Raw genomic sequence first — 27,342 nt, forward strand, 5'->3', positions numbered from 1 at the left:
ATGGCTTCAAACGGTTTGGGGAAAAAAATCAAAAGAAGATGAATATTTCATAACATATGAAAAGTATATGAAATTCAAATTTCAGGGTCTATCAATAAGTTTCATTAGAACATATTCTCACCCATCAATTTACATACTGTCTACAAGGGTTTTCGGCTACAGCGGCAGAGTGAAACCTGAAATATCTGCTGCCTGGCCCTTTGCAGAAAAAGTCTGTCAACCCCCTGCTCTAGCCTTCTCTGAGAGGAAAGGAGGCACCAGGCACCCAATCTCCCTGGGCCCGTGCAAGATGATGATCTCTTTACAAGCTTGTCCAGGTGCCTCTTCCATGCAGTTATGGGGACTGAACAAGTCAAGGAATAGAGAAAAGACACGGAGTTGGTCCAGTCTCGGTGTTTGACTCAAATATTCCTTCAGGGAGTCTCAGATGACAGGCTGAATGGCAGACATTCAAACTTCCGCCTGGAAACCCCAAGCTGCAGGGTCTAGAACAGCCGTCAAAGGCTGTGCATGGGGCGAGTGGCCGGGAATTAAGAGTGAGCTTGGAACACACGTGATCGGCCTCCGAGGAGTGCCATACTGCCTGAGCTAAACTGCTCTACCAGACGTGCTCTCTAACCGGCCCCCAGCCAGAGAACAGGAAGGAAACTGCACAGAAGGTTTGGAAAAGGGGGGCCAGTGAAACATGGAGTGGCCACTGCCCCAATCAAGCCTGGGCAGTTGAGATTCTGAAGATGAAAAAGAGCTTTGCAGAAAGCTCCAGCAAGCAAGAGCTAGGCCGAGATGCCCGGAGAGGGACCAGAGTCAGCATATGTGTCCGCCACAGATGGAATATACTCCTGAAAAGGTCAGAGAGGGGAAGAGTGGCCTTTTTCACCTGCTAGAGGGAGAAAACAACAGGAGAGGCTAAGATGGACTTGGGTGTGTGTGTCCTGCCCCTCCTTAGATGAACAAGGCTACAGGAATGCTCCTGAGGAAGAGATCCTCTGGATTAGCATTCAAACAAAAAAGAGCTCTATGAAAAATGAGAGGATATAAGATCAGGTCATCTGCGATGAGTCACAGACCTGTTCCCCCTCGGGCAAATAATGCATTATATGTTAATAAAAATAACTTTAAAAAATCATGTGGTCTGAACTGAAGCCCTAGAAAATATAGTGATCCCTGTGATTAAAAAAAAAATCTTACCTATACCCCACATTTACCATTTGGGAATTGCTACCTCTACATGCCTTTTGTGTGTGTGCGTGTGTGTGTGCGTGTGTATAAATATACATATACACATACATATAAATATAAATATCCCATAATCCTTGTAATAACTGAGCAAGACAGATGGTTGTAGTGTAGTATCCCTATTTCATTAACGAAGGAACCAAGAATTGGAGAAGTTAAATGACTTGCTCATGGCCAAACATCTGACAGCATGGAGATCTGACGTCTAGCCTATTCACTTAACTGTATTTACTTTACAGATGAGCACTAACATCTCCAAAAGACATAAAAAAGCGGTTCCTCCAAAATGAAATATATGCCAGTTTGTGCTAAGTATCACCTGCTTAATGAAGGGATTAATGGGAGGAGTAATTGAGATGTCATAATTTAAGTGATATAAGAATGTGCTTGATGGGGAATGAATTTTTAGAAATTTCACTGTATTTCAGGAGTGGGAGTTAGGTGCAGCTTGATTAATCTTATCACCAACATAATTTTACCTGGTACTGATGGGTCAATTTATTAAACTTGATCTTTTCCAGGATGGTACACTGTCTCCCAAAATCAAAGAAACACCAGTTTGCAAAATCCAGGACTTTGACCAAAAGTCAAAAGAGAGAACTGGAGGAAGGAACATAGAGAACCCAATTTTACTGCTTGGATATGTCAATTAAGCAGCTAGATTTCTATAGTATTGGGGGGCTATTAGGAGATACCCCTCAAAAAATTAGGACTGAGTAAAACAGGGTAAACTTCAAAATAACACAGCAGAAAACCAAGTCATCTAGGGAAAACTGCCTGACTCCAGGCCAAGCACCTTGAAGTGTAAGCAGTGATCATGTTTACCTTGCCTAAAGGGAAAGCAAGCACTGGGCAGCCAGGAGACTGGGCAGAGCCCAGCCTATCTGGGGAGCTGGCGGTGTGGGCTCACTTGTGAGAAGACCAGGAAGTGAGTTCCCCTTTAAAAGCAGTTCCTCCCCCAAAATAAAAAAAAATATTAAAAAAAAAAACAGATAAGAGTAGTTCCTCCCATTTTCCAATAATTTTCATGGAGTGCTGACCCAGGGGAAACATTTTCCTTCCCAACTGCCCAAACGACTTGAACAGGACTTAAACATACAGAAGGGAAGATAAAGAGAAAGGTAGAAAAGGTGAAAAGGATGATATTATAATGGGCTGAGAGGGAGGAGGGGGGAATGGGAAGGGAATCTATAGTTCCTACCAAATGTGGTCAGAATGAGAATGACATATAATTCAGGTAGATCTTTTTTTCCCTGAGAAGTAAGGGACAAGTTCTTGTCATCCAAGTCTATTTCACTACATATTTATGTGGTTTTGCCTAAAAAGAAAAAAAAATAGAGAGAAATAATAGGCCTAAAGATAGTATCAGAAACAGGAAAAGATTAGGAAATCTAATTTTTAAAAAGGAGAATGGAGGTGGAAGTGGCAGCTCGTGGAAAGAAGCTTCTAGATAAGAGACGGACTTTTCTTTTTAATTGAGAAGATGAAGAACATTGTAGGGAGGAATGGGGTGATTGCTGCTATGCCAAAATGCAGACATGCCCTGACCTTGCTCCTCACTGAGTCTCGTGCCAAAGAGAAAGAAGAAACAAATGTGTGTGAGCACGTACACGTGCATATTTGTTTCTTCATCCATATACACATATGTGTTTGCGGGTATTGTGTGCATATGTGCTTTAGTTGTGAATCTCCTTTTCTTGCTCATATTCACTCTCTCTGGTAGAAAATCAATGATAAAAGGCCAAAAGCAAAAAAGATAAATACATAGGTCGGACCATCCGTCTCTTAATTTGAGGAGTTGACTAAATACAAAGTGCTGCTTTTTTTTTGGAAAAAAAAATTCACTTTAGAAATCAGAGAGAGGGGCGCCTGGGTGGCTCAGTGGGTTAAAGCCTCTGCCTTCAGCTCAGGTCATGATCCCAGGGTTCTGGGATCGAGCCCCACATCGGGCTCTCTGCTCAGCGGGGAGCCTGCTTCCCTCTCTCTCTGTCTGCTTCTCTGCCTACTTGTGATCTCTCTCTGTCAAATAAATAAATAAAATCTTTAAAAAAAAAAAAAGAAATCAGAGAGAAAAAGCAAAATGTAGTTAGATTAGTAAAAAGAGTTCTGATCTATTTTTTAATATTGCTTTGTCAGAGCAAAAATAAAGGTTTTTAAAGATTTATGTATTTGTTTGATTCTTTGAGAGAGAGAGGGAGAGCTCCAGTGGGGGAGGGGCAAAGGAAGAGGGAGAGAGAGAGAGAATCTCAAACAGACTCCCTGCTGAGCACAGAGCTCAATCCCACAACCCATGAGATCATGACTTAACCAAAATCAGGAAGGGGACACTTCACCAACTGAGCCACCCAGGTGCCCCCAAAATTTCTAAGTAAGCCAAAGAATGATATAAAAAAAGGAGAAGAAGAAGAGGAGGAGGAGGAGGAGGAGGAGGAAGAGAAGGAGAAGAAGTAGTAGTAGAAGTAGTAGTAGTAGTAGTTGTTTTCGGCAATACTGTTGCTAGTAATATTCTTTGGGCCTTTGCACAGGCAACCATGGGGAAGAGAGTGGCCATCATCGGAGCTGGTGTCAGTGGATTAGCCTCCATCAGAAGCTGTCTGGAAGAGGGGCTGGAGCCCACCTGCTTTGAGAGGAGTGAAGATGTTGGGGGCCTGTGGAAATTCTCGGTGAATGGGACATCAGTGCAGCAGACCAGGAAGTGAGGCGTGACATATGTGAGAACACAGTGCAGAAGCACAAGCCTCCAAACCAGATTCCACGCGGTTATAGCCCCTCTTAGGTTAGAATCTACAAAACACAGGAGCAGGTTGGAAAGTAAGTTGCTTGCTCACTTCAGAAGTAAATGAGATAGTGAGCTAGTTTTGTAGGTTCTATGTACAGAATTCACTGCTGGTAAACCATTAATAACTGAGCCACTTCTGGGAATGAAGTTCAAGGGCAAATATTGGTTAGGCTTATGTAATGTAACTATACGAGTTACTCATTTAAAAAACAGAGTTGTTCTCATCCTTTTGTTGAGGTTAACCAAAGGTCCACTTAATGACCACAGGTTTTAAGGTTTCAGGCGCTGTTTGGCCTTACAAAAACCATATAATTAATGATACTGCCATAGGAGGAACCAAGAAGAAGGTACACTGATTTGAAGTTCTTCAATGCCCTTTAGTCTCTGTGCATTCATAATAATGACTCTGTCAGCAGACAGGCCTTCATGCAACCGTTAAACCACTTCCTCTGTTGCCTGACAACCACATCGGCAGGCGTGAGGGGCTCGCCTGTGCCCCAGCTCCCTCATTGCCCCCCACCTGAGGAACACTGCATGGCTAAGCCTACCCCGTATGTCTTCTTCTTCTTCTGATAGACCATTCATATATGCAAATTTGGGAGGAGCGATAACCCTTTTAAGCTACCACTTCCTCCTCAAGTGCAAAATTAGTTATTATGTTTTATACCTCAATAAGATTGAATTTAAGGAGACAGTATCTGTGACAACTCTTTAAATATTATAAAGACATGAGAATATGGCTATTTTTCTGGACTGTAAAGAATTCTTGAAACGCTCAACATCTTGCATGATGTCGTAGAGCCTGGCTGTGTTGCTGAGATGTGCTGACAGGGCTTCAGGTGAGCACTCTCTTGATTCTTAGGGCTCTTCAGAGAACGCTTTCTGTATGCCTAACACTGTTTCCCATTGAATTAAATTTTTACAACAATCTTATAAGGGAGGTATGAGTTTTGACAAATGAATCTGAAGCCTTAAATAGAAAAAAAAGTAGTAAATGGCTGGTAAGTGACAAAGACAAGATCCTGATTCAAGCTGATCTGTCCCTCCAGCCTGAATGTTTAACTCCTCGGTAAACTGCCGGGTGCCATTCTGGTAAGTGGCCTATCGAACTAGCAGGATTTCCACAGGAATCTTGGCCAGTCCCCGTATTCAGACTCACTTTGCAGAACATTGTTGGCAGTAGGTATTGCCCATACAGCTCTTGAGAGCAGCTACATATCCTGCTGCTCAGGAAAGACTTTGACATTTGAACCTGGCATCATAGATTGATGATGTCCTCAGCTGCAAACATCTGCTTCTCTTAAAAAAAAAAATAGATAGACACCCCAGACGTGGAACTGAGGCCCAGAGGCTGGAGCCTTGAGACACAGAAGATTATTCTTAAGCCTTGAAACCTAATAATGTTTACCCTACTAGATTTCAGAATTGGGACTGTTAACTGCTTTCTTCCTTCCATTCTCTCCCTTCTGGCATGGGAGCATCTATAACTGGCACCCAACACCTGTCTCATTGCTGTCCTTTAGTAGAGGAGAATTTGTGTGCTAGCCCACAGGTCCACAGACAGAGAGGCATTGTGGCCCAGACAGGTCATACCCGGAGTCTCATTCATACCTGATTTGGCTAATTGAGGTGATACAACTTGGGACTTTTGAGCTGGTGATGCAGAGATGAGATTCGGGACTTGCTCTGATACTGCAATGGATTGAGATCTGGGGGTGAAGAGATGGGGTGAATATATTTTGCATGTGGAATAGATGTGAATCTTTAGGGGCCAATGGCCTGTGGTAGGCTGAACAATTGAACAATGGTCCCCCCCATAGGTACCAGGCCCTAATCCCTGGAACTCACAAATGTTCCTAATAAGGAAAACTAAGATATGATTAAGTTAAGAATCTTGAGATGGTGAACTCATTCTATACTATGTGGTGTGCTAAAAATGTCATAGCATGTATGTTTTTAAGAGGGAAGCAAAGGGAGACTTGACACCCAGAGATAGAAGGGGAAAGATAATGTGATCACTTCAGCAGAAAGAGAGATTTGAAGATGCTCTGACTGTTCTGACCTCCGTCTTCAGGGAGGAAGAGGCCATTAGCCAAGGAATGCAAGTGGCCTCTGGGCACTGAGAAGGCCAAGGAATGCTGGCATCCACCAGAAGCTAGAAACAGAAATGAATTTTCCCCTAGACTCTCCGGAATGAACACAGCCCAGTGAAACACCTTGACTTCAGCCCAGTGATACTGATTTCTGACTACAGGCTTCTGGAATTCTCAGAAAATAGATTCCTGCTGTTTTAAGCCGTTAAGTTTGTGTTGACTTATTACAGTGCCCAGGACACTAATACACTGGTTACTCAGAGTACCCTAATTACCCCTGTGAGAAGGTCCCCACTGTGGGTGGCATGACTTCCCCTATTTCTCAAACACACTGGGAGCCTACGCTGTACGCCTAGAATTCACATTATGGGATTATATTATAAAATCCTGTTAATTTTGAATTTTCATTACCTTTGGTTTCTAAAGTCAACACTTTACATTCTCTCAGCATTTTTCCCCCTTGGAGAGGTATCCAAAAATTTCTTTAAGTGTGAAAAAATAAAGGTGCGGCTCATTCACCACCATGGCTGTTTCCTGTCGCACCTCCCTGTGCCCTTCTAGTTCTCATGTGCAACACTGATCTAAAGCCAGAGTGACGTATTTCCCTCACCTGTTTTGATCACTGAGAAAATAAAGTACTTTAGGAGTAGGCCACGGGTCAAAGGGAAATGTCTCTCTTTCCCAGGAGATCCCCGAACAATACATCAATAAATTGTCTGGATTTGGGCCCCAAGTTTCATGAATAATCCTCTTTTTTCTGGGCAAACAACCCTTTGTTCACCTCCCCTGATTTTATTCCACTCTTAGGATCAATTTGTTTCTTAATGTGTAATCTCTACCAAGCTTTCTAACCTCACCCAAACCCACAAATCACAAAATTACTAGACAAAAATAAATTGTCTTTATACATTTTAGAGTTAGCAAACTGGCTCTTTTTGTACTGCAGCTAATCTATTCTATTTTATCTATGCAGTTTTTTTAGATTTTAATTTAACATTTTAATTTTTTTTCCTCCCAATTTATTTATTTTCAGAAAAACAGTATTCATTATTTTTTCACCACACCCAGTGCTCCATGCAAGCTGTGCCCTCTATAATACCCACCACCTGGTAGCCCAACCTCCCACCCCCCCGCCACTTCAAACCCCTCAGACTGTTTTTCAGATCATGATACTTTACATAAAAATCTAGAGATCTGTCTTCTTTGAAAAATCAGAAAATCATCCAACACTGTATTTCCCCTTACTCAAAGTAATAACTGGCCTCTTTTAAACTAAATTTAAATTCTCTGTTTCATTATTTTCATTTTTGGCCCATTTCCTCATTTCTTGTAACTTTCTCTGCACCTATAGAATGTGTTATGTACAAACAGCAATCCTTTAAATTACAAGGAACAAAAGTCACAGCCATTTACAGAATCTTTCATCTCCTTCTTCATATGGTTTTATGATCTTTTTTGTTTAAACAAGCCTTCATGTTTATATTGTTAGAATCGTGTAAATACTGGTCACTGTGGAGCCACTCAGTGGATTCTGATTACATTTTCTTCCTTGAACAACTTTTATTTGCACTGGAGTTAGTAATTGCCTTGTATGCTTTGTTTAACCTTACAAATACTATCTGTAATTCATCCCCCAAGCTCCCCCTCGAATTGTTCTCTTCTCAATAGGTTTAAACACACTGGCTGGTCCATCTGCTTAATTCTTCTTTTAATTGTCTCTTAAAGATAGTTCTTCTGCTTTTCTTCCTTCTCTAGTAAGGGCTGCATCACTGCTGCAGGGATAACCCTCTTTTTTGGAGCCCTTATTGTACTATTATTTCATTTAGCTCTCCTTTTAGGAGGAAGCAGGCTCCCTGCTCGGCAGAGAGCCTGATGCGGGACTCGATCCCAAGACCCTGAGATCATGACCTGAGCCATTCAGACTACACCCTCTAGTCGTTCTCTGAGAAGTTATACATGTGGGGAAAAAAAAAGACTTTAGACCTTGTATGTCTTATTATATCATTGTTAGATTTGGAATCTCATTTGATTAGACCGAGGCTTAGCTTTGGGCTTGCTTTGGTCTGTTACACCAGTCATCATTCATCTGTGTTCTTTTGTGTCTAGCACAAATAGGACAACAGATAAATATCCAAAATTACATAGGGAGGAGCATAAAAGCATTCCAAGACAAAAGTAGTACCCCCAATTGGCACAGCTTAATCTCCAAATATCTTTTGGATCAAAACTCAGTCTATCAGATCCTCTCAACCCCTGAATTTTTCCAAGATTGTATCTGAACTTATGGAGAAAAAGGACTTATGTGACCTTGGGTTGGAGGAAAGCCAAAGTTTCTCAAATTCAAACACAGATTCTGGGACTATTCTCTGGCCCCTCTAGTCTCTTGGTGCCCCTGTTGTATTTGTTATCATTCACGCTTATCCTTTAGGAATCTTAAATTGAAGACGATAGTTGATGAACTTGGAGACTGTCCTCTCTTAGCTTAGAGGCCAAATGACCTTGCTTATTAAACCCTACTTGCCTCCTATGAGCCTCCCCAAGATCCAGTTTTCCCATTAAGTTCCTGAACCAAGTAGGCCACTCTCCAGCTTTCTCCTAAAACACCACTTAGCCCCCTCCATGGCAACTCTCTGGTAGACGACCTTCTACAAGTCTCAGATAATTACTATGTTTCTATGGAGCTAATAAAACATTGTACATTAATAAAAATAAAATTTTTTTTTTAATTTCTGCATTTCTATTGGGAGTAAGTGGGAGCTCCCTGTTTTGCTCGAACTAAATGTGTTCAAGAGAGCTAAGCTACAATCCTGCCTCTTCCTGATCACTGCTCCTGGACTCCTCTGTGGCAACTTCCCCCTACCAAGGTTGGTCCAGGGCAAGTCTTGAAGATAAGTGATATCTTATCAAAATCCCAAATGTGAAAACAGAAGCTCCTCTGCCCTCAGTGTTTTATATGAGGTATGTTAATCTTGACATTTCAGCCCAAAGAATGAACTTGAAGACCTCGGGGATTTACCCCCACCCTCTTTCCTGCCTCTATTCCCCTTTCTCCCACCCAGTCCTCCAAACTTCACCCTTCCATTTCTTTTAAATCATTGCTTTTAAACTAGAAATTAGGACCTATTAGGGTGTTGTGAAATAAATTAATGAATCGATCTGCATTTTAAATGGGGAAGATAGAACATATTAGAATGCAACTCAAATAGTTAGATATGATTTATTCATAAAACTTCTGCTGTATGTGTCTGTGCATGTACTGTGTTGCAATATAAAATATATTACTAACCATAGCTTGTGGCCAAAAACATTTGAAAAACACTATTATAAATGTACCTTAAGTCCTCTCTGCCCTAGGTACGTAAGAAAATATTATGTTCTAATTCACCAGAACTACCTCATGATATGCTAAAGAAGGTTTTTTTTTTTTACTGTGGTGAGCATACCTCAATAAATATTTATCATGTGACCCTTTTAAAGTGTGCAGTTCTGTGGCATTAAGCATAAGCTTACTGTTGTGCATTGCTGTACAATCGTACCATCCTCCATGTTGAGAACCTTTTACAGTCCTCCCAAACTAAAACTCTGCCAATTAGACAATAACACCCCTTCTTCCCAGCCCTAGGCAACCTCCGCTCTTTCTGTCTCTGAACTGGAGAACTCTGGATATCTCATATAAGTGGAATCATGCAGTATTTATCCTTTTGTGACTGGCCCATTTCACTTAGCATAATGTCCTCAAAGTTAATCCATATCATCACATACATTAGATTTTTTTCCCTTCAATTCCAGTTATATATTCCTAAAAAGGCTTAATGAAATTCAAAATTTGTTCCCCTTAGGAAAAAATGTTAAGAAAGATATATTCGTCCATATTCTAAGTTTCTTTGATTAGCATCAAATTGTTTAAGTAAAGTTAATTTATTCCTCATCTTACTGAATTAACTTATGGGTAAAGGTGAGGGATAATTATTTGGAGCTGGAACTGACCATGGGAAGTTTACCCATTGACAAACTCTCTTCCATTTGAAACGATACATTTACAGGACCACGCAGAGGAAGGCAGAGCCAGCATTTACCAGTCTGTCTTTACCAACTCTTCCAAAGAGATGATGTGTTTCCCAGACTTCCCATATCCTGATGACTTCCCCAACTATATGCACAACAGCAAGCTCCAGGAATATATCACTGCATTTTCCAAAGAAAAGAAGCTCCTGAGATACATACAATTTAAGGTAAGAGGCTATCAAAAGATTAGTTTGAGGCATAACTGTGAGGAATTCTATATTTATTAGCAGATTCTTATTTGTTCCTTTCAGTATTTCTTCCTTATTGTCAACATTTTTAATATTGTGGTCCCCTGACCCTAGATTCAGAGAATACATTGGAAATTTATAAAATACCACATATTCAGCTCTTAGACAAAAAAGTTATTAACTTAGAAATCAACAAGAAATAAATAAATGTAAAATAGCCATGAATTTATAAATTCAAAACTCTTTTTTTTCTGAACAATTTATGGCTCAAAGAAGAAACTGCAATGGAAATCTTTATATCTGAATGATAAATTCTACATATCAGTACTTGTGGGAAGCATAAAGACCAAAACTTTCATGAAGATTACAAGCTTAACTACTTATTTAGAAAATAAGAAAGTTTCAAAAACAAGATAAAGAAATTAGGAAAATAAAAGTGGAATAAACCCAAAGGAACATAGAATGAATAAGATAATAAAAAGAAATTAATGAAATAGAAAAGCATAATAAGAAGATTAGAGAGTTCATCTTTTTAAAAGGAAAAATTAGATAAAAAGCTGACAGTTTGAGGGAAAAGGAACAAAGATGCAAATAAATAATACTAGAAATGAAAAAAATGGATAAAACTGATGTGGGTGAAATAAAAAATGTAACAGGAATACTATAAAAGTTTTTGCCAAATAAGGTTTAAATTGGTTACATTTAAAATCTTTTTTTTTAAACTTGCCAAAACTCACACAGAAAGAAGTAGAAAGTCTGAATAGTTCTTTTGTAACTTAGAATTCTTTTGAATCAGAAACTAAAATTTTTCCCATTAAGAAAAGTTTCCACAGGTAATTCCAAATTTGCAACAAACAAATTATTTCAATATTTTATAGACCCCAGATACTAAAAAACAAAGTGTGACTTCCAAACTTATCTATGACATTATAACCTTGACATCAAAAGCAAACAAAAACAATAGGAAATACGAAAATTCAGACATAGTTCCCTCATGAATGTCAGTGGGAAAAACTTCAAAAATGAATCCAACAAAATATTTTAAAAAATGAACCATCTTCACTGAGTTAAGTTTGGGCTAAGAATACAGAATATTTCAATATCACGAAATATAAATATGTAATTTAGTACAAAACCCGGTCAAAGGAAAAAAACAATATATTTACTAACTTCTGAAAAGGCATTAGATAAAATTTAACATCCATTTAACATTTAATGAAAGAAATTAATGAAATAAACTACCTAAAAGAAAAGCAAAGAAAAGAAAAAAGAAAGTGAACTCTCACCAGACTAAGATTAGAAGGGAATTTTCTTGATCCATAGAAACATATTATCTTAAATCTGCACTGCTCAATGCGGTAGCCACTAGCCAAAAACTGAGATGTGCTGTAAGCTTAAGGTACTGGATCTCAAAATCTTCAGCAGACGAATGGATAAAGAAGATGTGGTCCATAAATACTATGGAGTATTACACCTCCATCAGAAAGGATGAAGACCCAACTTTTGTAGCAACATGGACGGGACTGGAGTGAAATAAGTCAGGCAGAGAGAGTCAATTATCATACGGTTTCACTTACTTGTGGGGCACAAGGAAACGTGGAGGACATTAGTAGAAGGAAAGGAAAAGTGAAGATTGGGGGGGAATTGGAGAGGGAGACAAACCGTGGGAGAATGTGGTCTCTGAGAAACTAACAGAGTTTTGGAGGGGAAAGGGCGGAGGGTTGGGTGAGCCTGGTGGGGGGGATTAAGGAGGGCACGGATTGCATGGAGCACTGGGTGTGGTGCATAAATAATGAATCTTGGAATACTGAAAAAATAAAATAAAATTTAACATAATAGTAATAATAATAATAATTAACATAAAAATGTCAGGGAAATTGGTAGTATATACAAGATCAAGATATAAAAATCAATTGCATTTCTGTAAGCCAGCAGCCAAAAACCAGAAACTATAATCCAAAAAGGAACCATGTACCATAATATAAATAAATGCATAATCCTAGACTTATTCTAAATAAATGATATGTAAGATTTTATGGATTCATAAGTGCTTATTTTATTATATTTCATAAGTAACAGGCATTATATAAATCTGTGTACTGTGTACATTTCACACTGTGTTTAATCAGTATGAAATACTATACATAATAAAATTTATAAGAATGACTTGTACCAAATAGAGGTCCTTTTCCCAATACAATCAGAAAAAATATTTTTGATGAAAGAACATACCAAGCAACAGGCAGCTGTTCAGCTGTGAATAAATATTTATTGATAATCCAATCCAGTGAAACTCAGTATATGGGCCAAATAGCATCAACATCTCCTGGGAGTGCATTAGAAATTCAAATTTTCATATCCTATGCCAGATCTACTGGTTCAGAACATCTGGGACTGTGGCCTGGGAATCTGTACTTTAATAAGCTTTCCTGGTAGTTCTCATGCACGCTAATTTGAGAACTTATTCTCTGAATATAGATGATACCTTTCATTTAAGACAATAATATTAAAAAATAAAATAGCTAAAGAGATATGTCGAGAAGTAGTAATGGTTACTACAAAAATGACTGGCCACCAGATTACTTAGTACGTGTGGCACACGCCACATGTAAGCTATGATTGAGTTCACAGTCACATCTCAAAGCGGGGAGTCACTCAGTACAAAACATACTGGCTATGCCCAAGAAGATATGTGAGGATAAAAATATATATTTACCTGGGCACCTTGGTGGCTCAGCCAGTTAAGCATCTGCCTTCAGCTCAGGTCATGATCCCAGGGTCCTGGGACCTTTAGCCCCACGGCCAGTTCCCCATTCAGCAGGGAGCCTGCTTCTCTCTCTACATGCCCCACTCATGTTCTCTCTCTCTCTCTCTCTCTCAAATAATCAAATAAAATCACAAAAAATATATATTTACCATTTGATATTTGGATTTTTTAATTTTAAATTTGTAATATGTATTTTTAAAATTTTTTAATGTTTCAGTTATGACTTATTTGAGAGAGAGAGCTAGAGAAAGAGAGAGAGATAGCACGCATGAGCAGGGTCAGGGGCAGAGGGAGAAGCAGACTCCTGGCTGAGCAGGGAGCCCGAGGCAGGGTTCAATCCTGGGACTCCAGGATTCTGACCTGAGCTGAAGGAACCGGCTTAACCGACTGAGCCACCCAGGCTCCCCCATAATATGTATGTTAATAATGGATGATTTTTCCTAAGGCACTGTTGAGGACTTTTTCCATACTATTTCGTCAAGTTGGTGTCAAATGTACCTGCTAGCATGGAAAAGGCAATCTTTCTGTATTTCTTTCAGACCCTTGTATCTGGTATAAATAAACGTCCTGATTTCTCAGTCACTGGTCAATGGGATGTTACCACTGAAGAGATGGTAAAAAAGAATCAGCCGTCTTTGATGCTGTGTTGATTTGTTCTGGACACCATGTGTACCCCAACCTACCAAAAGAGTCCTTTCCAGGTAAGGCTGAAATTTAGTCTGCCGTCTACACATCCGGCGTGAGGAATATCTTCACAGTATTTTTTTATATATTCAAAAGTACAGATTGAATTAAAGCATGCTTCTGTTATTACATGGAATATATCCGGACTGTTAAAGTTCCATATTCTTTTAACTGCATTCACCCACAAGTCTTTTACAGCAGTTTTTTGTTTGTTTTTTTTTTAAAATGGAAACCAGATGATTCCTATGTTTCCCACTTTTCACTCAGGACTAAAACTTTTTAAAGGCAAATGCTTCCACAGCCGGGATTATAAGGAGCCAGGAATATTCAAGGGGAAGCGAATCCTGGTGATGGGCCTGGGGAATTCAGGCTGTGATATTGCCACGGAGCTCAGTCACACAGCTGAACAGGTACCGTTTCTCAGGTAGTCAGGAGCTATCTCTGAAGGAACCGAGACAGCTACCATCTGAAAGGTGTGATCAGGAACCAGGGAGGGGGTCGTGCTGTGCAGGGTTCTTGACTGAAAGACTACGCAGTGCTTCGTACATCTCAGGTTCCCTCCAGAACAGGTGAGGTTTTGGTTCGGTTTTTAGTTTTTGTTTAGATTTATTTATCTATTGAGAGGGAATGTGTGTGCGAGCAGGGATAGAAGCAGAGGGAGAGGGAGAGAACGTTAAGCAGAACCCCTGCTGAGTAGGGAGCCCCACATGGGGCTGGATCCCACAACCCTGAGATCATGACCTGAGCCAAAATCAAGAGTCCGGCTGACTGAGCCACCCAGGTGCCCCAAGTGAGGTTTTAAATGGTTTGGTGTGACAAAGGCAGAATATCACCAAGGAGTGATGTCATTCAACAATCTTCTTCAGGACATTTGGTATCTAACGTGTCAGCAATTCCTCTGACACTAGTGTGGATTTAGGGTGAAGATTATGACACTCTTGAGTTTAATACATCAATCCCTCTGACTGTTAGTTTTCTCACAAAGATAAATAAAGCAGATAAAATTCGAACCTACATTTTGAGCTTGGTAAGGAGTCAAAGCATTTACATATGATGTCAGCAAGGGAGAGTTCTACGTTCATTCACTCACGCATACGGTCGTCCCATGCTTACTTGCTGAGAGCCGACTGTGCGCCACACTGGCTTGAGTGCCGGAGAGAAAGCGGAGAATAAAACAGACATGATGCCCGCCCTGAACTCAAAGTCTAGTGTAACATACAGATATTAAATAAGTAAATGCACGAATAATGTGAAAATTGTGAAAAGTGATAGTAAAAAACAAGGAAAAGCATGGATAAGGACCTCAGACAAGGAAGTGGGAAGGCCCTTTCCAGCTGATGGCATTTAAGTTCAGAGCAAAAAGTTGAGAAAAGGGTTCAGTGTCAGAAGAGGACTCCAGGAAGAAGGTCTTGAAGCAGGAAGAAGCTTAGAGTCTCAAGAAACAGAGACAAGACCCCTTCGCGGCAATACATCAGGTCTGGAAAAGAATGGTAGAAGGAGAGGCTGTAGAGGAAACGGAACAGAGGTGAAACAGGGCCCACAGCGGGAAGGGAAGGAGTTTGAAAAACGGCACCTGCTAGTGGGAAGATTCTTTAGGACTGACTGCCCAGAAGCCCACAGACAGGAGTCCTATCTCTAGATCTCTAGAGGCTATGCCACTGACATCACACTGGGCATCCACGACACAGGTCCATTTTTTAAAATTAAATTAATTTATTTATTTTCAGGAAAATAGTATTCATTATTTTTGCACCACACCCAGTGCTCCATGCCATCCGTGCCCTCCTTAATACCCACCCCTGGTACCCCAACCTCCCACCCCCCGCCCCTTCAAACCCCTCATTTTAAATGACGGTAATACCATCCATGAAGCCAGGATCAGGACGGGATCAGGACGGGACAAATGGCATAACAACATGTTCCTGTCTACTGTTCAAAGCACTGTCGGAGACAGTGTAGAGACACAAAGAAGTCAACTCTATGCCCCTCTCATCAAGGAACTTAAAATCTACTTGGAAAAATAATACATGGGTAGGACGTAAATTAAACCTAGCCTCAAGAGTTAAGCCGAAAGTCTAACAACAGTACAAGAGATGCCCCTGGAACAAGGGATGCACGGGTGATGCTCCAGGAACGCGAGGTTCTGATTCCGGAACTGCGGGCCTCACAGACGGGGTAGACCTGAGCCAGGCCTTGAAGGATATCCATGAGTCATATGGTTGAAGAGGAAGCAAAGAGTGTTCTTAAAAGGGAGAATGGTGTTCACGACAGTGTGGAGACAGGAGTGAGGACAGCATAGTCCACGGTCGTGGTTCATCGTGCTGGGGTGGAGATGGGTCACAGCAGCAGTGCGTGTGAAGCCTGCGCTACTGCAGTGCTCGGGTGCAAACGCGCTCCTTCGATTGTGGGAAGAAAGTACACTGGGTTTTATTATGCCCATTTTACAGAAAAGATAACTGAGGACTAGACAAGTCCATTGTCTTCTTGAAAGTATGGGGGAAGTTAATGCAGTGTTAGAGGACTGAACGTCAGACCTGATCCCAAGGAACGGAGTAGCTCCAGGAACAGAGAGGGAAGGAGGCCTGGAGTCAGGTTATGTCGTATATTTTAAGGGACTGAATGACTGACTAAAGAATTTGAATTTCTTTATAAATGATGGTAAATCACCTCAGCTTCTTGAGCTAAGGAAAGATATCATGAGGCCATAGTTGTTTTTTTTTTTTTAAGATTTTTATTTATTTACTTGACAGAGATCACAAGTAGGCAGAGAGACAGGCAGAGAGAGAGAGGGAAGCAGGCTCCCTGCTGAGCAGAGAGCCCGACGCGGGGCTCGATCCCAGGACCCTGAGATCATGACCTGAGCCGAAGGCAGCGGCTTAACCCACTGAGCCACCCAGGCGCCCCCATGAGGCCATAGTTTTAAGAGATTCATTCATTAGCTGTATATATGATAAACCGCAGAAAGAAAGGCCAATTTCAGAGGCTCTCAGCAGTTTGATTCCCTAGTCTCTCGTTTTTGGCTTCCTTTATAGCTAAACATAATACATACATACATACATACATACATACATACATACATACTTTGAAATAGCATTACATATAAAAATTCTTTTTAAAAAATGCCTGAAAACCTACACCGTTAGGGATTATCATGATAGAAGGGGAGGAAAGGGGGCGCCTGGGTGGCTCAGTGGTTAAGCCGCTGCCTTCGGCTCAGGTCATGATCTCGGGGTCCTGGGATCGAGTCCCGCATGGGGCTCTCTGCTCAGCAGGGAGCCTGCTTCCTCCTCTCTCTGCCTGCCTCTCTGCCTGCTTGTGATTTCTTTCTGTCAAATAAATAAATAAAATCTTTAAAAAAAAAAAAAAAAAAAGAAGGGGAGGAAAGGAACACATTCTCCCCATCAGGCGGTGGTGGTCCTACCACATGGTAAGCACACTGCGTTAAATTTCACGCAGGTACTGGTGGGTACTTCTTATCTCCATTTTACCAATAAGGGAACCGAATATTAGAGAACTTCAAGATATTTTCCCCAAACCACATAATTAGTAAGTAGCAGAGCCAGGATTTGAGCCTATAGTACTCTGATGCCAAATTTCTTGCATTCTCTTGGGATGGGGAAAGGGAATTTAAGTCAAAACACCATTTTGGGGGGGGTCATAATTGCTTGATTGTAAACATGATCATCACATATGCACTAAAGGAAACGCGGTGAAAATTCAGTTATGGGTCACCTCCAGCAGAGAAGATGACAGGGTGCTTGGTCCAAAGATGTGGACTGGGGTGTAGCAAGTTTATTTGGGAGTGCTTTTGGGATGAGTACCTCTGAGGCAAGGGAAGGACGTTTCCCTCTACCCTACTCCAAAGCTGTCCTTCTGAATTGTCCCAAGTTGGAGTGAAGAGTTTGGACTTTCATATCCCTGTATCAAACAAACCCTGAAGACAGGGAATCCGGAAAGAGAACAAGACTTTGGGGAAGGCCTTCCCTTTTCAACCAAAGCAACTCTCGAAGAGGGCTAATGGCTGAGGGCGGCCTTCTGGCAACACTCCCAGTAGCTGCTGAGATAACTCCATTCCAAAAGTCAGATCTGAGGGACATACCACGGTACCCACTACAAATGGTCACTACTTAATGGTTAAATTGCTGGGTTTTTGTTTTAAGGTCATCATCAGTTCCAGAAGTGGCTCCTGGGTGATGAGCCGGGTCTGGGATGATGGCTATCCATGAGACATGGTGTTTATCACCCGGTTTGAAACCTTCCTCAAGAACAACTTGCCGACAGCCATCTCCGACTGGTGGTACATGAAGCAGATGAACGCGAGATTCAAGCATGAGAACTACGGCTTGATGCCTTTAAACGGGTAACACCGAGTTAAATATGACATGCCTGCCAACTTTTATTTCAGTGTCAACATCTCACAGTGTGTGTTGAAACTCCCAAGCCAATCAAAATAATATTAGTGAAATAACCACGTCTCACATTTCAGGGGATGAAGAACTGCAAAAATGCAGCGTGATTTCTTGTTTCACAATCCTTGTTACCATATTTGCACAGCTGGAAAGTTATATAATGAGTCAGGAATTAGTCCCTTAAGCGAATATAGTAATAGTTAGGTTTTAAGCACTTAGTGTGACTCCGCAAGGCTCTGACATGCCCCATCTTATCCTCAGAACAACTATGAGGAGGTCTCTATTATAATCCCCATTTTAAAGATGAGAAAACTGAGGTTCAATGTACTGAATGAATTTACCAAAGTCCCATAGCCAGAAGGCAGAAGCAATATTCAAGATGAACCTGGATCTGCTGACTCCAGAGCCCCTCACTCTAAACCACCATATTTGCTGCCTCTCACTTCACGGTAAAGTTCAGTTCAGCAAAGCAGGACTTTTCCTGCTACGCTCTCATCCCCTGCCCTTAACTGAAATGTGGAACAACACCTACACCTTCAGCTTCCTCCTTCCTCGTTCCTATAATATCCCCCTAGACATATCCCTCCGACACATAAGAGATTACTTTGATGTGTGCTGAAAAATCCAAAGTATAAACTGTTTACATCAAAGTTAACTTACTCAACAAATATTTAAGCATTATTATGTGTCAGGTCCTATGTTAAGCCCTGTGAATACAGCTGTGAACAAAACACAGAAAATCCTTGTCTTCGTGAGCTTACCTTCTAGCAGTGGGAAACAGACGAGACAAGTGGCAGGAGATCACATGCTGATGTGTTCTCTGGAAAAAGAACAAAACAGGCAGATGTAATGGGGGGGGGCTGCTGCTAGCATCCCCAGAGAAGGCCTTCCTGAGAAGGAGACTTTTAGGCAAATTCCTGAAGGAGCTGAAGGAATGAGCCAGGAGGATGTCCGGGGGAAAGTATCCCAGAGGAAATGCTTCGTTCGCTGCCTCTTCAGGCCATGACTGGAATGTTCAATGACCTTCTCTCCCTGAGGAAAGGGGATGGCAAGAGCAGCAGGAGATGAAACAAAAAGACATCAAAAACCCAGATGACAGAAGTTGGTGACATGGAATAGGACTGTTAGCAGCAAATGCTCAGCAGTGGTCAGATTTGGGATATATCTTAAAGGTAAACCCAAGTAGGACTTCCTGTTAGATTGAATAACAGATGTGAGAACAAGAAAGAAGTCAGAGATACCTTCCAGACTTTTGATCTGAGCGAGGATGCCAGGATGGAGTTGACAGTTACTGGGATGTGGAAGACCACAGGGGGAGTGAAATTTAGTCTTAAATACATCAAAGTCGGAATGCCAATTAGTCATCATTATAAAAGAATGTTGAGTAGCCTAGGGATACACAAGACAGAAGGGAGAGTGAAACCATAGTTTAAAAATGTGGATTCGCCAGAGTAGAGATAGTACTTCAAGCAATGAAACCAGATGACATCTCTTAAAGAATGAATGTAGGTGAAGAAGAAGATAGGTCTGAGGGCTGAAGTCCTGGGGTATGTCCTCGTACAGAGGTCAGGAAGGGAAGGAGCATTCAGTAGGAGACACTAAGACAGAATAACAGATGGGCAGGAAAGGAATCACGAGAGAGAGGAGTGATGACCTTGAAGCAAAATGAAGACAGTGTTCCAAGAAGGAGGAAACCAACAACTGGGAAACACTGCGGGTGAGCTGCGTAAAATGAGAAGTGACCGTGGATCATACGACCTGGCGGTCTGACCATCCTGGTGGCTTTAACAAGAGCGTTTCCAGGTGGCAGTGGGGCCAAAAGTCTGATGGCAGTGGGTTTAAGATAAATGGCAGGTAATTGTCACAGTTGAATCCAGCCTTTTTCCAAGCAGGATTCCACCCATCCCACTGTTTGACGCGGTTTTGTCCCAGGTAGGCTCTCCCTGTGGCTCTCTCAGCTCCCGTAGTAACAGAAGACCAAAGCCTTTTTCTTCAGTGTTACCCACTTTCACCCAAAGTTCAGATTTATTGACACTCACTAGATAATGCTGGACAAAAAATAATAAAAAATTCTCCTTTTCAGACTTCCACCAACCAAAGATTCAAATTGGGCCCCTCCTTCTTCTGGCCTGTATAAATCCCTGGCATTCCCTCCCTCACCTGACTTGTGTCTTTGTCTGCAAGGGGCTCACACCCCACCCCACCAGAGAGCTCAGGCCAGATCTTTGTATTATTTTGGTTTCCCAGTGACCCGAGATGGGCAGCTACTGTCATTCCAGATGAGAAAGACGCGGCAAGAGAAACTGAGAAACTTTAATTCGAATGAGATTCACAGTTAATAAGAATTGAAGAAAAAAAAAATCCAAAGGCCCAGCTAAGTACCCAGATTTAGGATCTTTCCGGATACATCTTTAACAGGGGAGAGGGCGTGGGTGCTGATTCTGGGATTTGGAGGTCTGCAGAAGGGGAGAGAAAGATCATGGGAAGTAGAGAACGGATCAGGAAAAGGCAGCTTGTCTTACTTCACAATACTGCCTTACTTCAGTTTTGTTTTTCAGCCATGTTGGTGAGACTCCATGGCACAAGGGAAAAAGCTTGGGTAGTTTTCTTCTTCCTTATTAGTTGATTATTAATTATTATGGAGCAGAAAAACAAAGAGGAAATGTTACTGTTCTAGTAGTTGTCTCTATTTTCCATACAGAACCCTGAGGAAAGAGCCTGTGTTTAATGATCAACTCCCAGCTTGCATTCTGTGTGGCACGGTGTCCATTAAGCCGAATGTGAGAGAATTCACTGAGACTTCAGCCATTTTTGAGGATGGCACAGTGTTTGAGGCCATCGATTGTGTCATTTTTGCAACAGGCTATAGTTACGACTACCCCTTCCTTGATGAGTCCATCATTAAGTGCAAAAACAATGAGGTCACCCTGTTTAAAGGCATTTTCCCTCCTAAACTGGAGAAGCCAACCATGGCAGTGATTGGTTTTGTCCAGTCCCTTGGGGCTACCATTCCCACAGCTGACCTGCAAGCCCGCTGGGCAGTACAAGTAATAAAAGGTAAGTAGACTAAGAAGGTCATTGATGGGGAAGAGGGATGTCAATAAGAATGCCTCTGAGTCTTTGTGAAAATAACAACGGGAAAATCCTAGGTCCTATCGAGTTTTGAATGTATAATTCTATACTTTTGGTACTATCTTCTAAAAGCTTTTAAAAATATATCACATTGGATTATCATATGCAATAGCACAAGATATTATTCAAGAAGTATTTTGTGATTCATAACTCCTTAGAGCTGTAAACTCTTATTAACCTTGACAACACTAGAGCTTCTGGTCTTAAATGTATGACAATTCTATAAAATTATTATTTCAAAACTCCATAGAATGACCTTGTTTGAAAGGATAATAAGAGATGTTTCCAAGCCAATATCCAGCCAACTTCAAATATTCACAGTCATGGAAAAAATTATGATTGCTGGAAAGTCAGTGTTGTTTCTGCTCTATCTTCCTCCCTGTCATGTATCAGATAAGAACAAGCACTGGATCATTAGAAGCAGAAAGTACTAGGAGTAGCAGATCATCAGGCTCTAAGGTAGAGGAATACGGAGAGTCTGTATTAAGAAAATAGTGAAATAAGTCAAGTAGAGAGAGTCGATCATCATATGGTTTCACTGACTTGTGGAGCATAAGGAATAATATGGAGGACACTGGGAGCTGGAGAGGAAAAGGGAGTTGGGGGAAACTGGAGGGGAGAGGGGAGGGGGGTTGGGTGAGCGAACTAAGACAGACTGTGGACTCTGAGAAACAAACTAAGGATTTTGGAGGGGAGAGGGGAGGGGGGTTGGGTGAGCCAGGTGGTAGGTATTAAGGAGGGCATGTATTGCATGGAGAACTGAGTGTTGTGCATAAACAATGAATTTAGGAACGCTGAAAAAATTTTAAATTAAATTTTTAAAAAAGAAAATAATAATAACAACAACAGCAAACTCGATTGAGGTCAGGAAAGGAAAATGGGCAGCATTCTCCAATAGAAGTTACAAGGCTCAAACCTTAATTCATATTAGGGTTCAAATGCAGTTACATGAAGATTCAAATCAGAAGACAAAAGTCCATGGTTGTAGAACAAAAAAGATGTCAAAGTTTAATGTGCAAAGTTTGTTTGGTCCTAGAAAAGGCACCTTAGCAGGTCTACTCCCTTTGAAATCATATGTAAGGCTTCCGGTCCTACCTGACTTGCTGGGATTTGAGTGTTCTTTCGTACAGAAAGTTGGAGACTGCCACTTTGTGTCTGAGACCCGCTTCATCGGCAGGCTGTCCTCAACACCATGTCAGTAGCATACATCAGTGATCCCTTTAAATCTCCTCCACGCTTTCCTCCAAGTCAGAGATGTGCTGCACTACACAGCAACAGGCAGGAAGGTGGTGGCATGAAGCTCCACTCAGAAAAAAGTGAGCTTAGGGTTCAGGCTCAGGGAGACTGACATTACAGGGTCAGACACCTACTCTGCTGGGATCATTGTAACTTGGGCTCTGAAGAAAGGAGACAAGGCAGAGACCAAATGATAGAGGACTGATATTCAAAGCAAAGACTCAGCCTTAGAGGAAATGAGTGATAAGGCAAATAATTCAATATGGGGGAATATAAATGCCAGAACAGAGAGGCCAGATACAGGCAATCCCCTGGCAGAGCTGGTGGGCTAGTGAGCACAATCACTTCCTTCTTGATCTGACTTTCTGCCCAGGGACAGGACAAGGTCCAAGGTTTGGAACACGGCCACGCCTACCTACAAAGGCTGTTCAAGTGATCCAGCCTGAAAGGACTGCAGGAATGGGGAGTTAGGCAATCACTGTAGGTCCTGAGCCACCAGATCTGGGATTTCTAGTCTTCTTCAAGGTGATCCCAAAATTGCCAAAGAAACCACCCTAAATTTCAAGTACCTCTGGGCACAAAAGCATGCTTTGGCATGGGTTTCAGAGAAGTCTGTAAACCTGTTTCAGAATAAGCCTGCTATCTGGGCAGTCCCAATCTGGATCCGGTGTCTCGGGGCTCCCCCGAGTCCTCCGTGTCCCGTGCACAGCTCCTGTCTTCCGTCTCACCCAGAAACTGTTGGCTCTTCAGAGAGACAGTTGGGACTGGAATAGATTCTACAACTTACTTGTTGGAAATTCCTTTTTCTGACAAAGTAGGGTAATTTCCTATGAATTTTTTTCCTTAAATCTAAAATAGAGATGCTGATATAACTTTGGCTATAAACTATTAGATAACTTTTTTAAAATACAGCTGAGAGACTAGAACATAATCCTTAAAACTGATTTTAAACATTTGCTAACTGTTTTAAGAGCAAAGATACAAAGATACAGAGCTATTTGGTTCTGGGTTTTTAATTATGTCACGTTTCAGTTCTGAGAAAACTGGAAATGACTTACATGTTTCCCTCAAAATGACCACCTGTTGATTTGCTCAAGATTTTATTTTGCTAGGCAATGACCCAAAAAAATGGAAATACTAATGTGATACATAAATCCTTATTAAAAAGGAAAAATAGCAGGCTGATCTTATGCCAGACATTAACTATTATCATGCCTTCCCCCCTCCCCCCCCCACCTTTTTTTAGGAACTTGTACTTTGCCTTCCGTAACAGACATGATGAATGATATTGATAAAAAAAGAGGGGAAAAGCTCAAATGGTAAGAGCACCTATTGTGAAAAAGGTCTAGGGTTTCCATAGAAAAATCAGAACCCATGAACCCTTGTAACTCTCTTAGTCTTAAATAGTGCAGAGTGAGGTCTTTAAGGTGACAGCTCTGAGCAAATCCATCCATTCAGCAAGTATTTATGGAGGATTCCCTTGGCCCTGACACAGTCCTCAGTCCTGTTTCATCCCTCCATGGCTCCTGCAATATATGACAGAAAGAAGACCTAGAAAGGATTAGAAATCAGGAGTCTGGGAGTGCACGAACATGGACTTTTCCGTGCATGAACATGGACTATTTTCCAGCCCATAAATCATCTAAGATACAGAGGTTGCTGCCAACCAGATGGCTCTAAGGAACAGGACTCAGCAAATGAGAACAGTCAGGAGAACAGAGCTCTAGTCCTACTCCTGTCACTAACTAGCTCAGCGGCCATGAACGAGCTTCATGAGTAAGAGATCATTTCCACTGGTGAACGGGGATGGAAAGGCCTTTCTCAGCTGCTGCATGGTATTGGGGAATGTCCACATGAGATCGGCATGCGGGTCTCTTGGGAAAGGCTACAAAGTGCAGAATAAATAAGCGAGGTCCCCTTACCAACACAAGGGACCAACGTTGATTCCCGCTGATAAAAAGATGTGAGGCATTTTCCCTGTTCTTGTTCCTATAAAACCTGTACACAGAGCTTCGGAATCCACAGTGCTGTTTCCTCTTCCCACCTCTAGGTTTGGCACCAGCGAGACAGTACAGACGGATTATATTACACATATGGATGAACTTGCCTCCTTCATCGGGGCAAAGCCCAGCATCCCATGGCTGTTCCTCACAGATCCCAAGCTGGCTGTGGAGGTGTTCTTTGGTCCTTGCAGCCCATACCAGTTTAGGCTGGTGGGCCCAGGCAAGTGGCCAGGAGCCAGGCAAGCCATCCTGACCCAGTGGGACAGGACCCTGAAGCCCATGAAGACGAGGGCTGCCGGGACCCCTCAGAAGCCTTGCTTGCTCTGCCGTTGGGCCAGGCTCCTCATTCTCCCTGCTCTGTTCCTTGCTGTTTTCTTTGCATTGATCTAATTATCATTCGTCCCAGGCTTCTGAAAGTTACTGACCACACCCCACCCAGGAAGGAACTTTTCTATTTAAAAATTAAAAGTTTCACACCTCCTACTTTCTTACTCAACAGACATTACTCAGTAAAACTGTACTATTTCCAGGCTTTTAAATAAGCCTCTTTAAGAATCATGCGATGATCTAAAGACAGCACTAATCATTTCTCTTTAGATTCCACTAACATCTCATCATCACAATTACGCTCTTCACCTCTAATCTCAATCGTCTCCTGAAACATTTTGACATGTTTCTTTTCTCCTTCAATCAAGGTTTGAAATACATACTTTCAATCTAAACAAAGAGCAAATTCAGCGGAATAGTTATGGACATTCTCCGGCCACCCCTGCAAACCATTTTCAGGAGGGTCAAGTAGAGAATTTGGCTATCGATTCTATTTTTGTTCTACACCAAATCCTCCAGGCAATGAGTCCTGAGCAGAGCACGGAGGCCTGGTCGATAACGAAAGTTAACAAGAGTGAACTTATCATAGCTATATTCTCAGTAAGGACACAAGCTTTCCAACATATAGCAGCAAAATAATGTCAACAACAATGAGTAGAACATGAAATATGCCTTTTAGATGAATGAAATGTCTCAAATAAATAAATAAATAAATAAACATTTAACCAAAAGCATTACCAAAATTGCTGCCTTTATTACATGAACTTCTGGGGTAACAGCATAAATCTAAAGTTTGATTTTTGAAAGTATTATCACATTGTATAGTTAAACTTCTGATAGTTTAACATTTTTTAAGTTTGCCGTTATAGAGCAGATAAAATAATCTGCCCTCATCATCAGTCACCAGAGGGCTCCATACATGGTTACGTCGCCTATTTCTTATAATACCTTCACTTCTGAAGCCAGGGGAGCAGCAAGATAAATATATGGGAAAGGAACAAAAGACCACACATTTCTTTGTACTTTTCCTTCTCTTTTTTTTTTTTTAAATTCTCTTTACATTTTTTCCTTTGGAGCTAAGATCTATCATGGATGTTGTTGTACACAATTTTAAATATTTCCCTTTCCCTAATTGTTTAAGATAACAAAGTAACATTCTGCTTTTAAGGGCTTCTCACCAGATGTGAAACATTCCCGAATGTTCCCAAGTGAAACAGAACTTTTCTTGAACTCCATGTGCTAGATGGAATCAGATAATGAAAAATTAATGACAGCCCATGGAATTTATTTTGCTTGATGTTATCAATACTAGCGCAGAAAATAAACTGCAGATGAAACTGGTACAATCCAATTTCTGTTATTTTTCCTCATGTGATTAAGTTTTTGTAAACACTGATTGACTCATAAAGGATATGATATTCTTCCTAAACTAACGTAGCCAACACATTCTCTTAATGATCCTATTCACATCATATTTCCATGCTAAATCGAACTACTGCCAATGTTTAGATTACTTCTACACATAACAGTAATGATCTTCAATCATTTGTTTTTATGTATTTTACTGACAGAACTAAATATGTATTTATACCTTACCAGACAATTGGATGCATGAAGCACAAAAGATCTTTTCACTCGCAATGTCATCTCAAAATTCTTACCAGAACTTTAAAGTGCATAGTCAGATATTAAAACTATACCCAAATAAAAATCAACTGTCTTTTTGCAGCAGACACAGCTACACTGACTAGCCTCAGAGCTGACCGGCATGATCGCAGGGTTGTTGACTGCACCATTTTCCAGGACGGGCAGCAGGGATCTGAGGCAGGCTTTTGGCTCTTCAGCCCTTCTAGAGGTCTCAAGCTCCTGACGCCAAGCAGTTGTTCTCAGCCAAATACTAAGCCAAGCGTCAATGTACAGATCTACCCAACTCTGGCTCCTCTGTTCCTTTCCCTTCCTCTTTATCTTCCTCCGCTTTCTAATTATTATTCTTCTTTCTCCCTTTCTCCTTCTCTAACTTCTTTGTCTTCCTTCTTCCCTTTTGTTCTTTCTTCTGATTTCTCCTTCAGTAGGAATGCCTGGAGAAGGAATATTCACTTTAAAGGACTCTTGGATCTACCCCAAATGGTCTTTCAAGAAGTGAGCATATTGGGATGCTTGGGTGGCTCAGTGGCTTAAGTGTCTGCTTTTGGCTCAGGTCATGATCCCAGGGTCCTGGGAATCAAGCCCCACATTGGGCTCCTTGCTCAGTGGGGATCCTGCTTCTGCCTCCTCCTGCCCGCTCCCCCTACTTGTGTGCTCGCGCTCTCTCGCTCTCTCTCTCTAACAAATACATAAATAAAATCTTTAAAAAAAAAAAAAAGTGAGCATATTCCCCTACATGCAATTACCCAGCCAAGCTCAATGTTACATGAGATCCAACC

At 41.3% G+C, this 27,342-nt stretch overlaps 1 protein-coding gene across 1 annotated transcript; it reads left to right on the forward strand.

Annotated features, from left to right (window-relative positions):
• The first annotated feature begins 3,767 nt into the window (after window positions 1-3,767).
• FMO3 (flavin containing dimethylaniline monoxygenase 3) lies at window positions 3,768-26,353 on the forward strand. Its single transcript, XM_044266949.1, is given in 9 exon segments — window positions 3,768-3,899; window positions 10,152-10,340; window positions 13,668-13,734; window positions 13,737-13,829; window positions 14,080-14,222; window positions 17,973-18,172; window positions 20,923-21,278; window positions 23,836-23,908; window positions 24,640-26,353. Coding segments are annotated over 9 exon segments (1,596 nt in total). The 3' UTR covers window positions 24,983-26,353.
• Window positions 26,354-27,342: the final 989 nt, after the last annotated feature.

This window comes from Neovison vison, chromosome 10, assembly GCF_020171115.1.
Source record: "Neovison vison isolate M4711 chromosome 10, ASM_NN_V1, whole genome shotgun sequence".
Lineage (NCBI taxonomy): Eukaryota > Metazoa > Chordata > Mammalia > Carnivora > Mustelidae > Neogale > Neogale vison.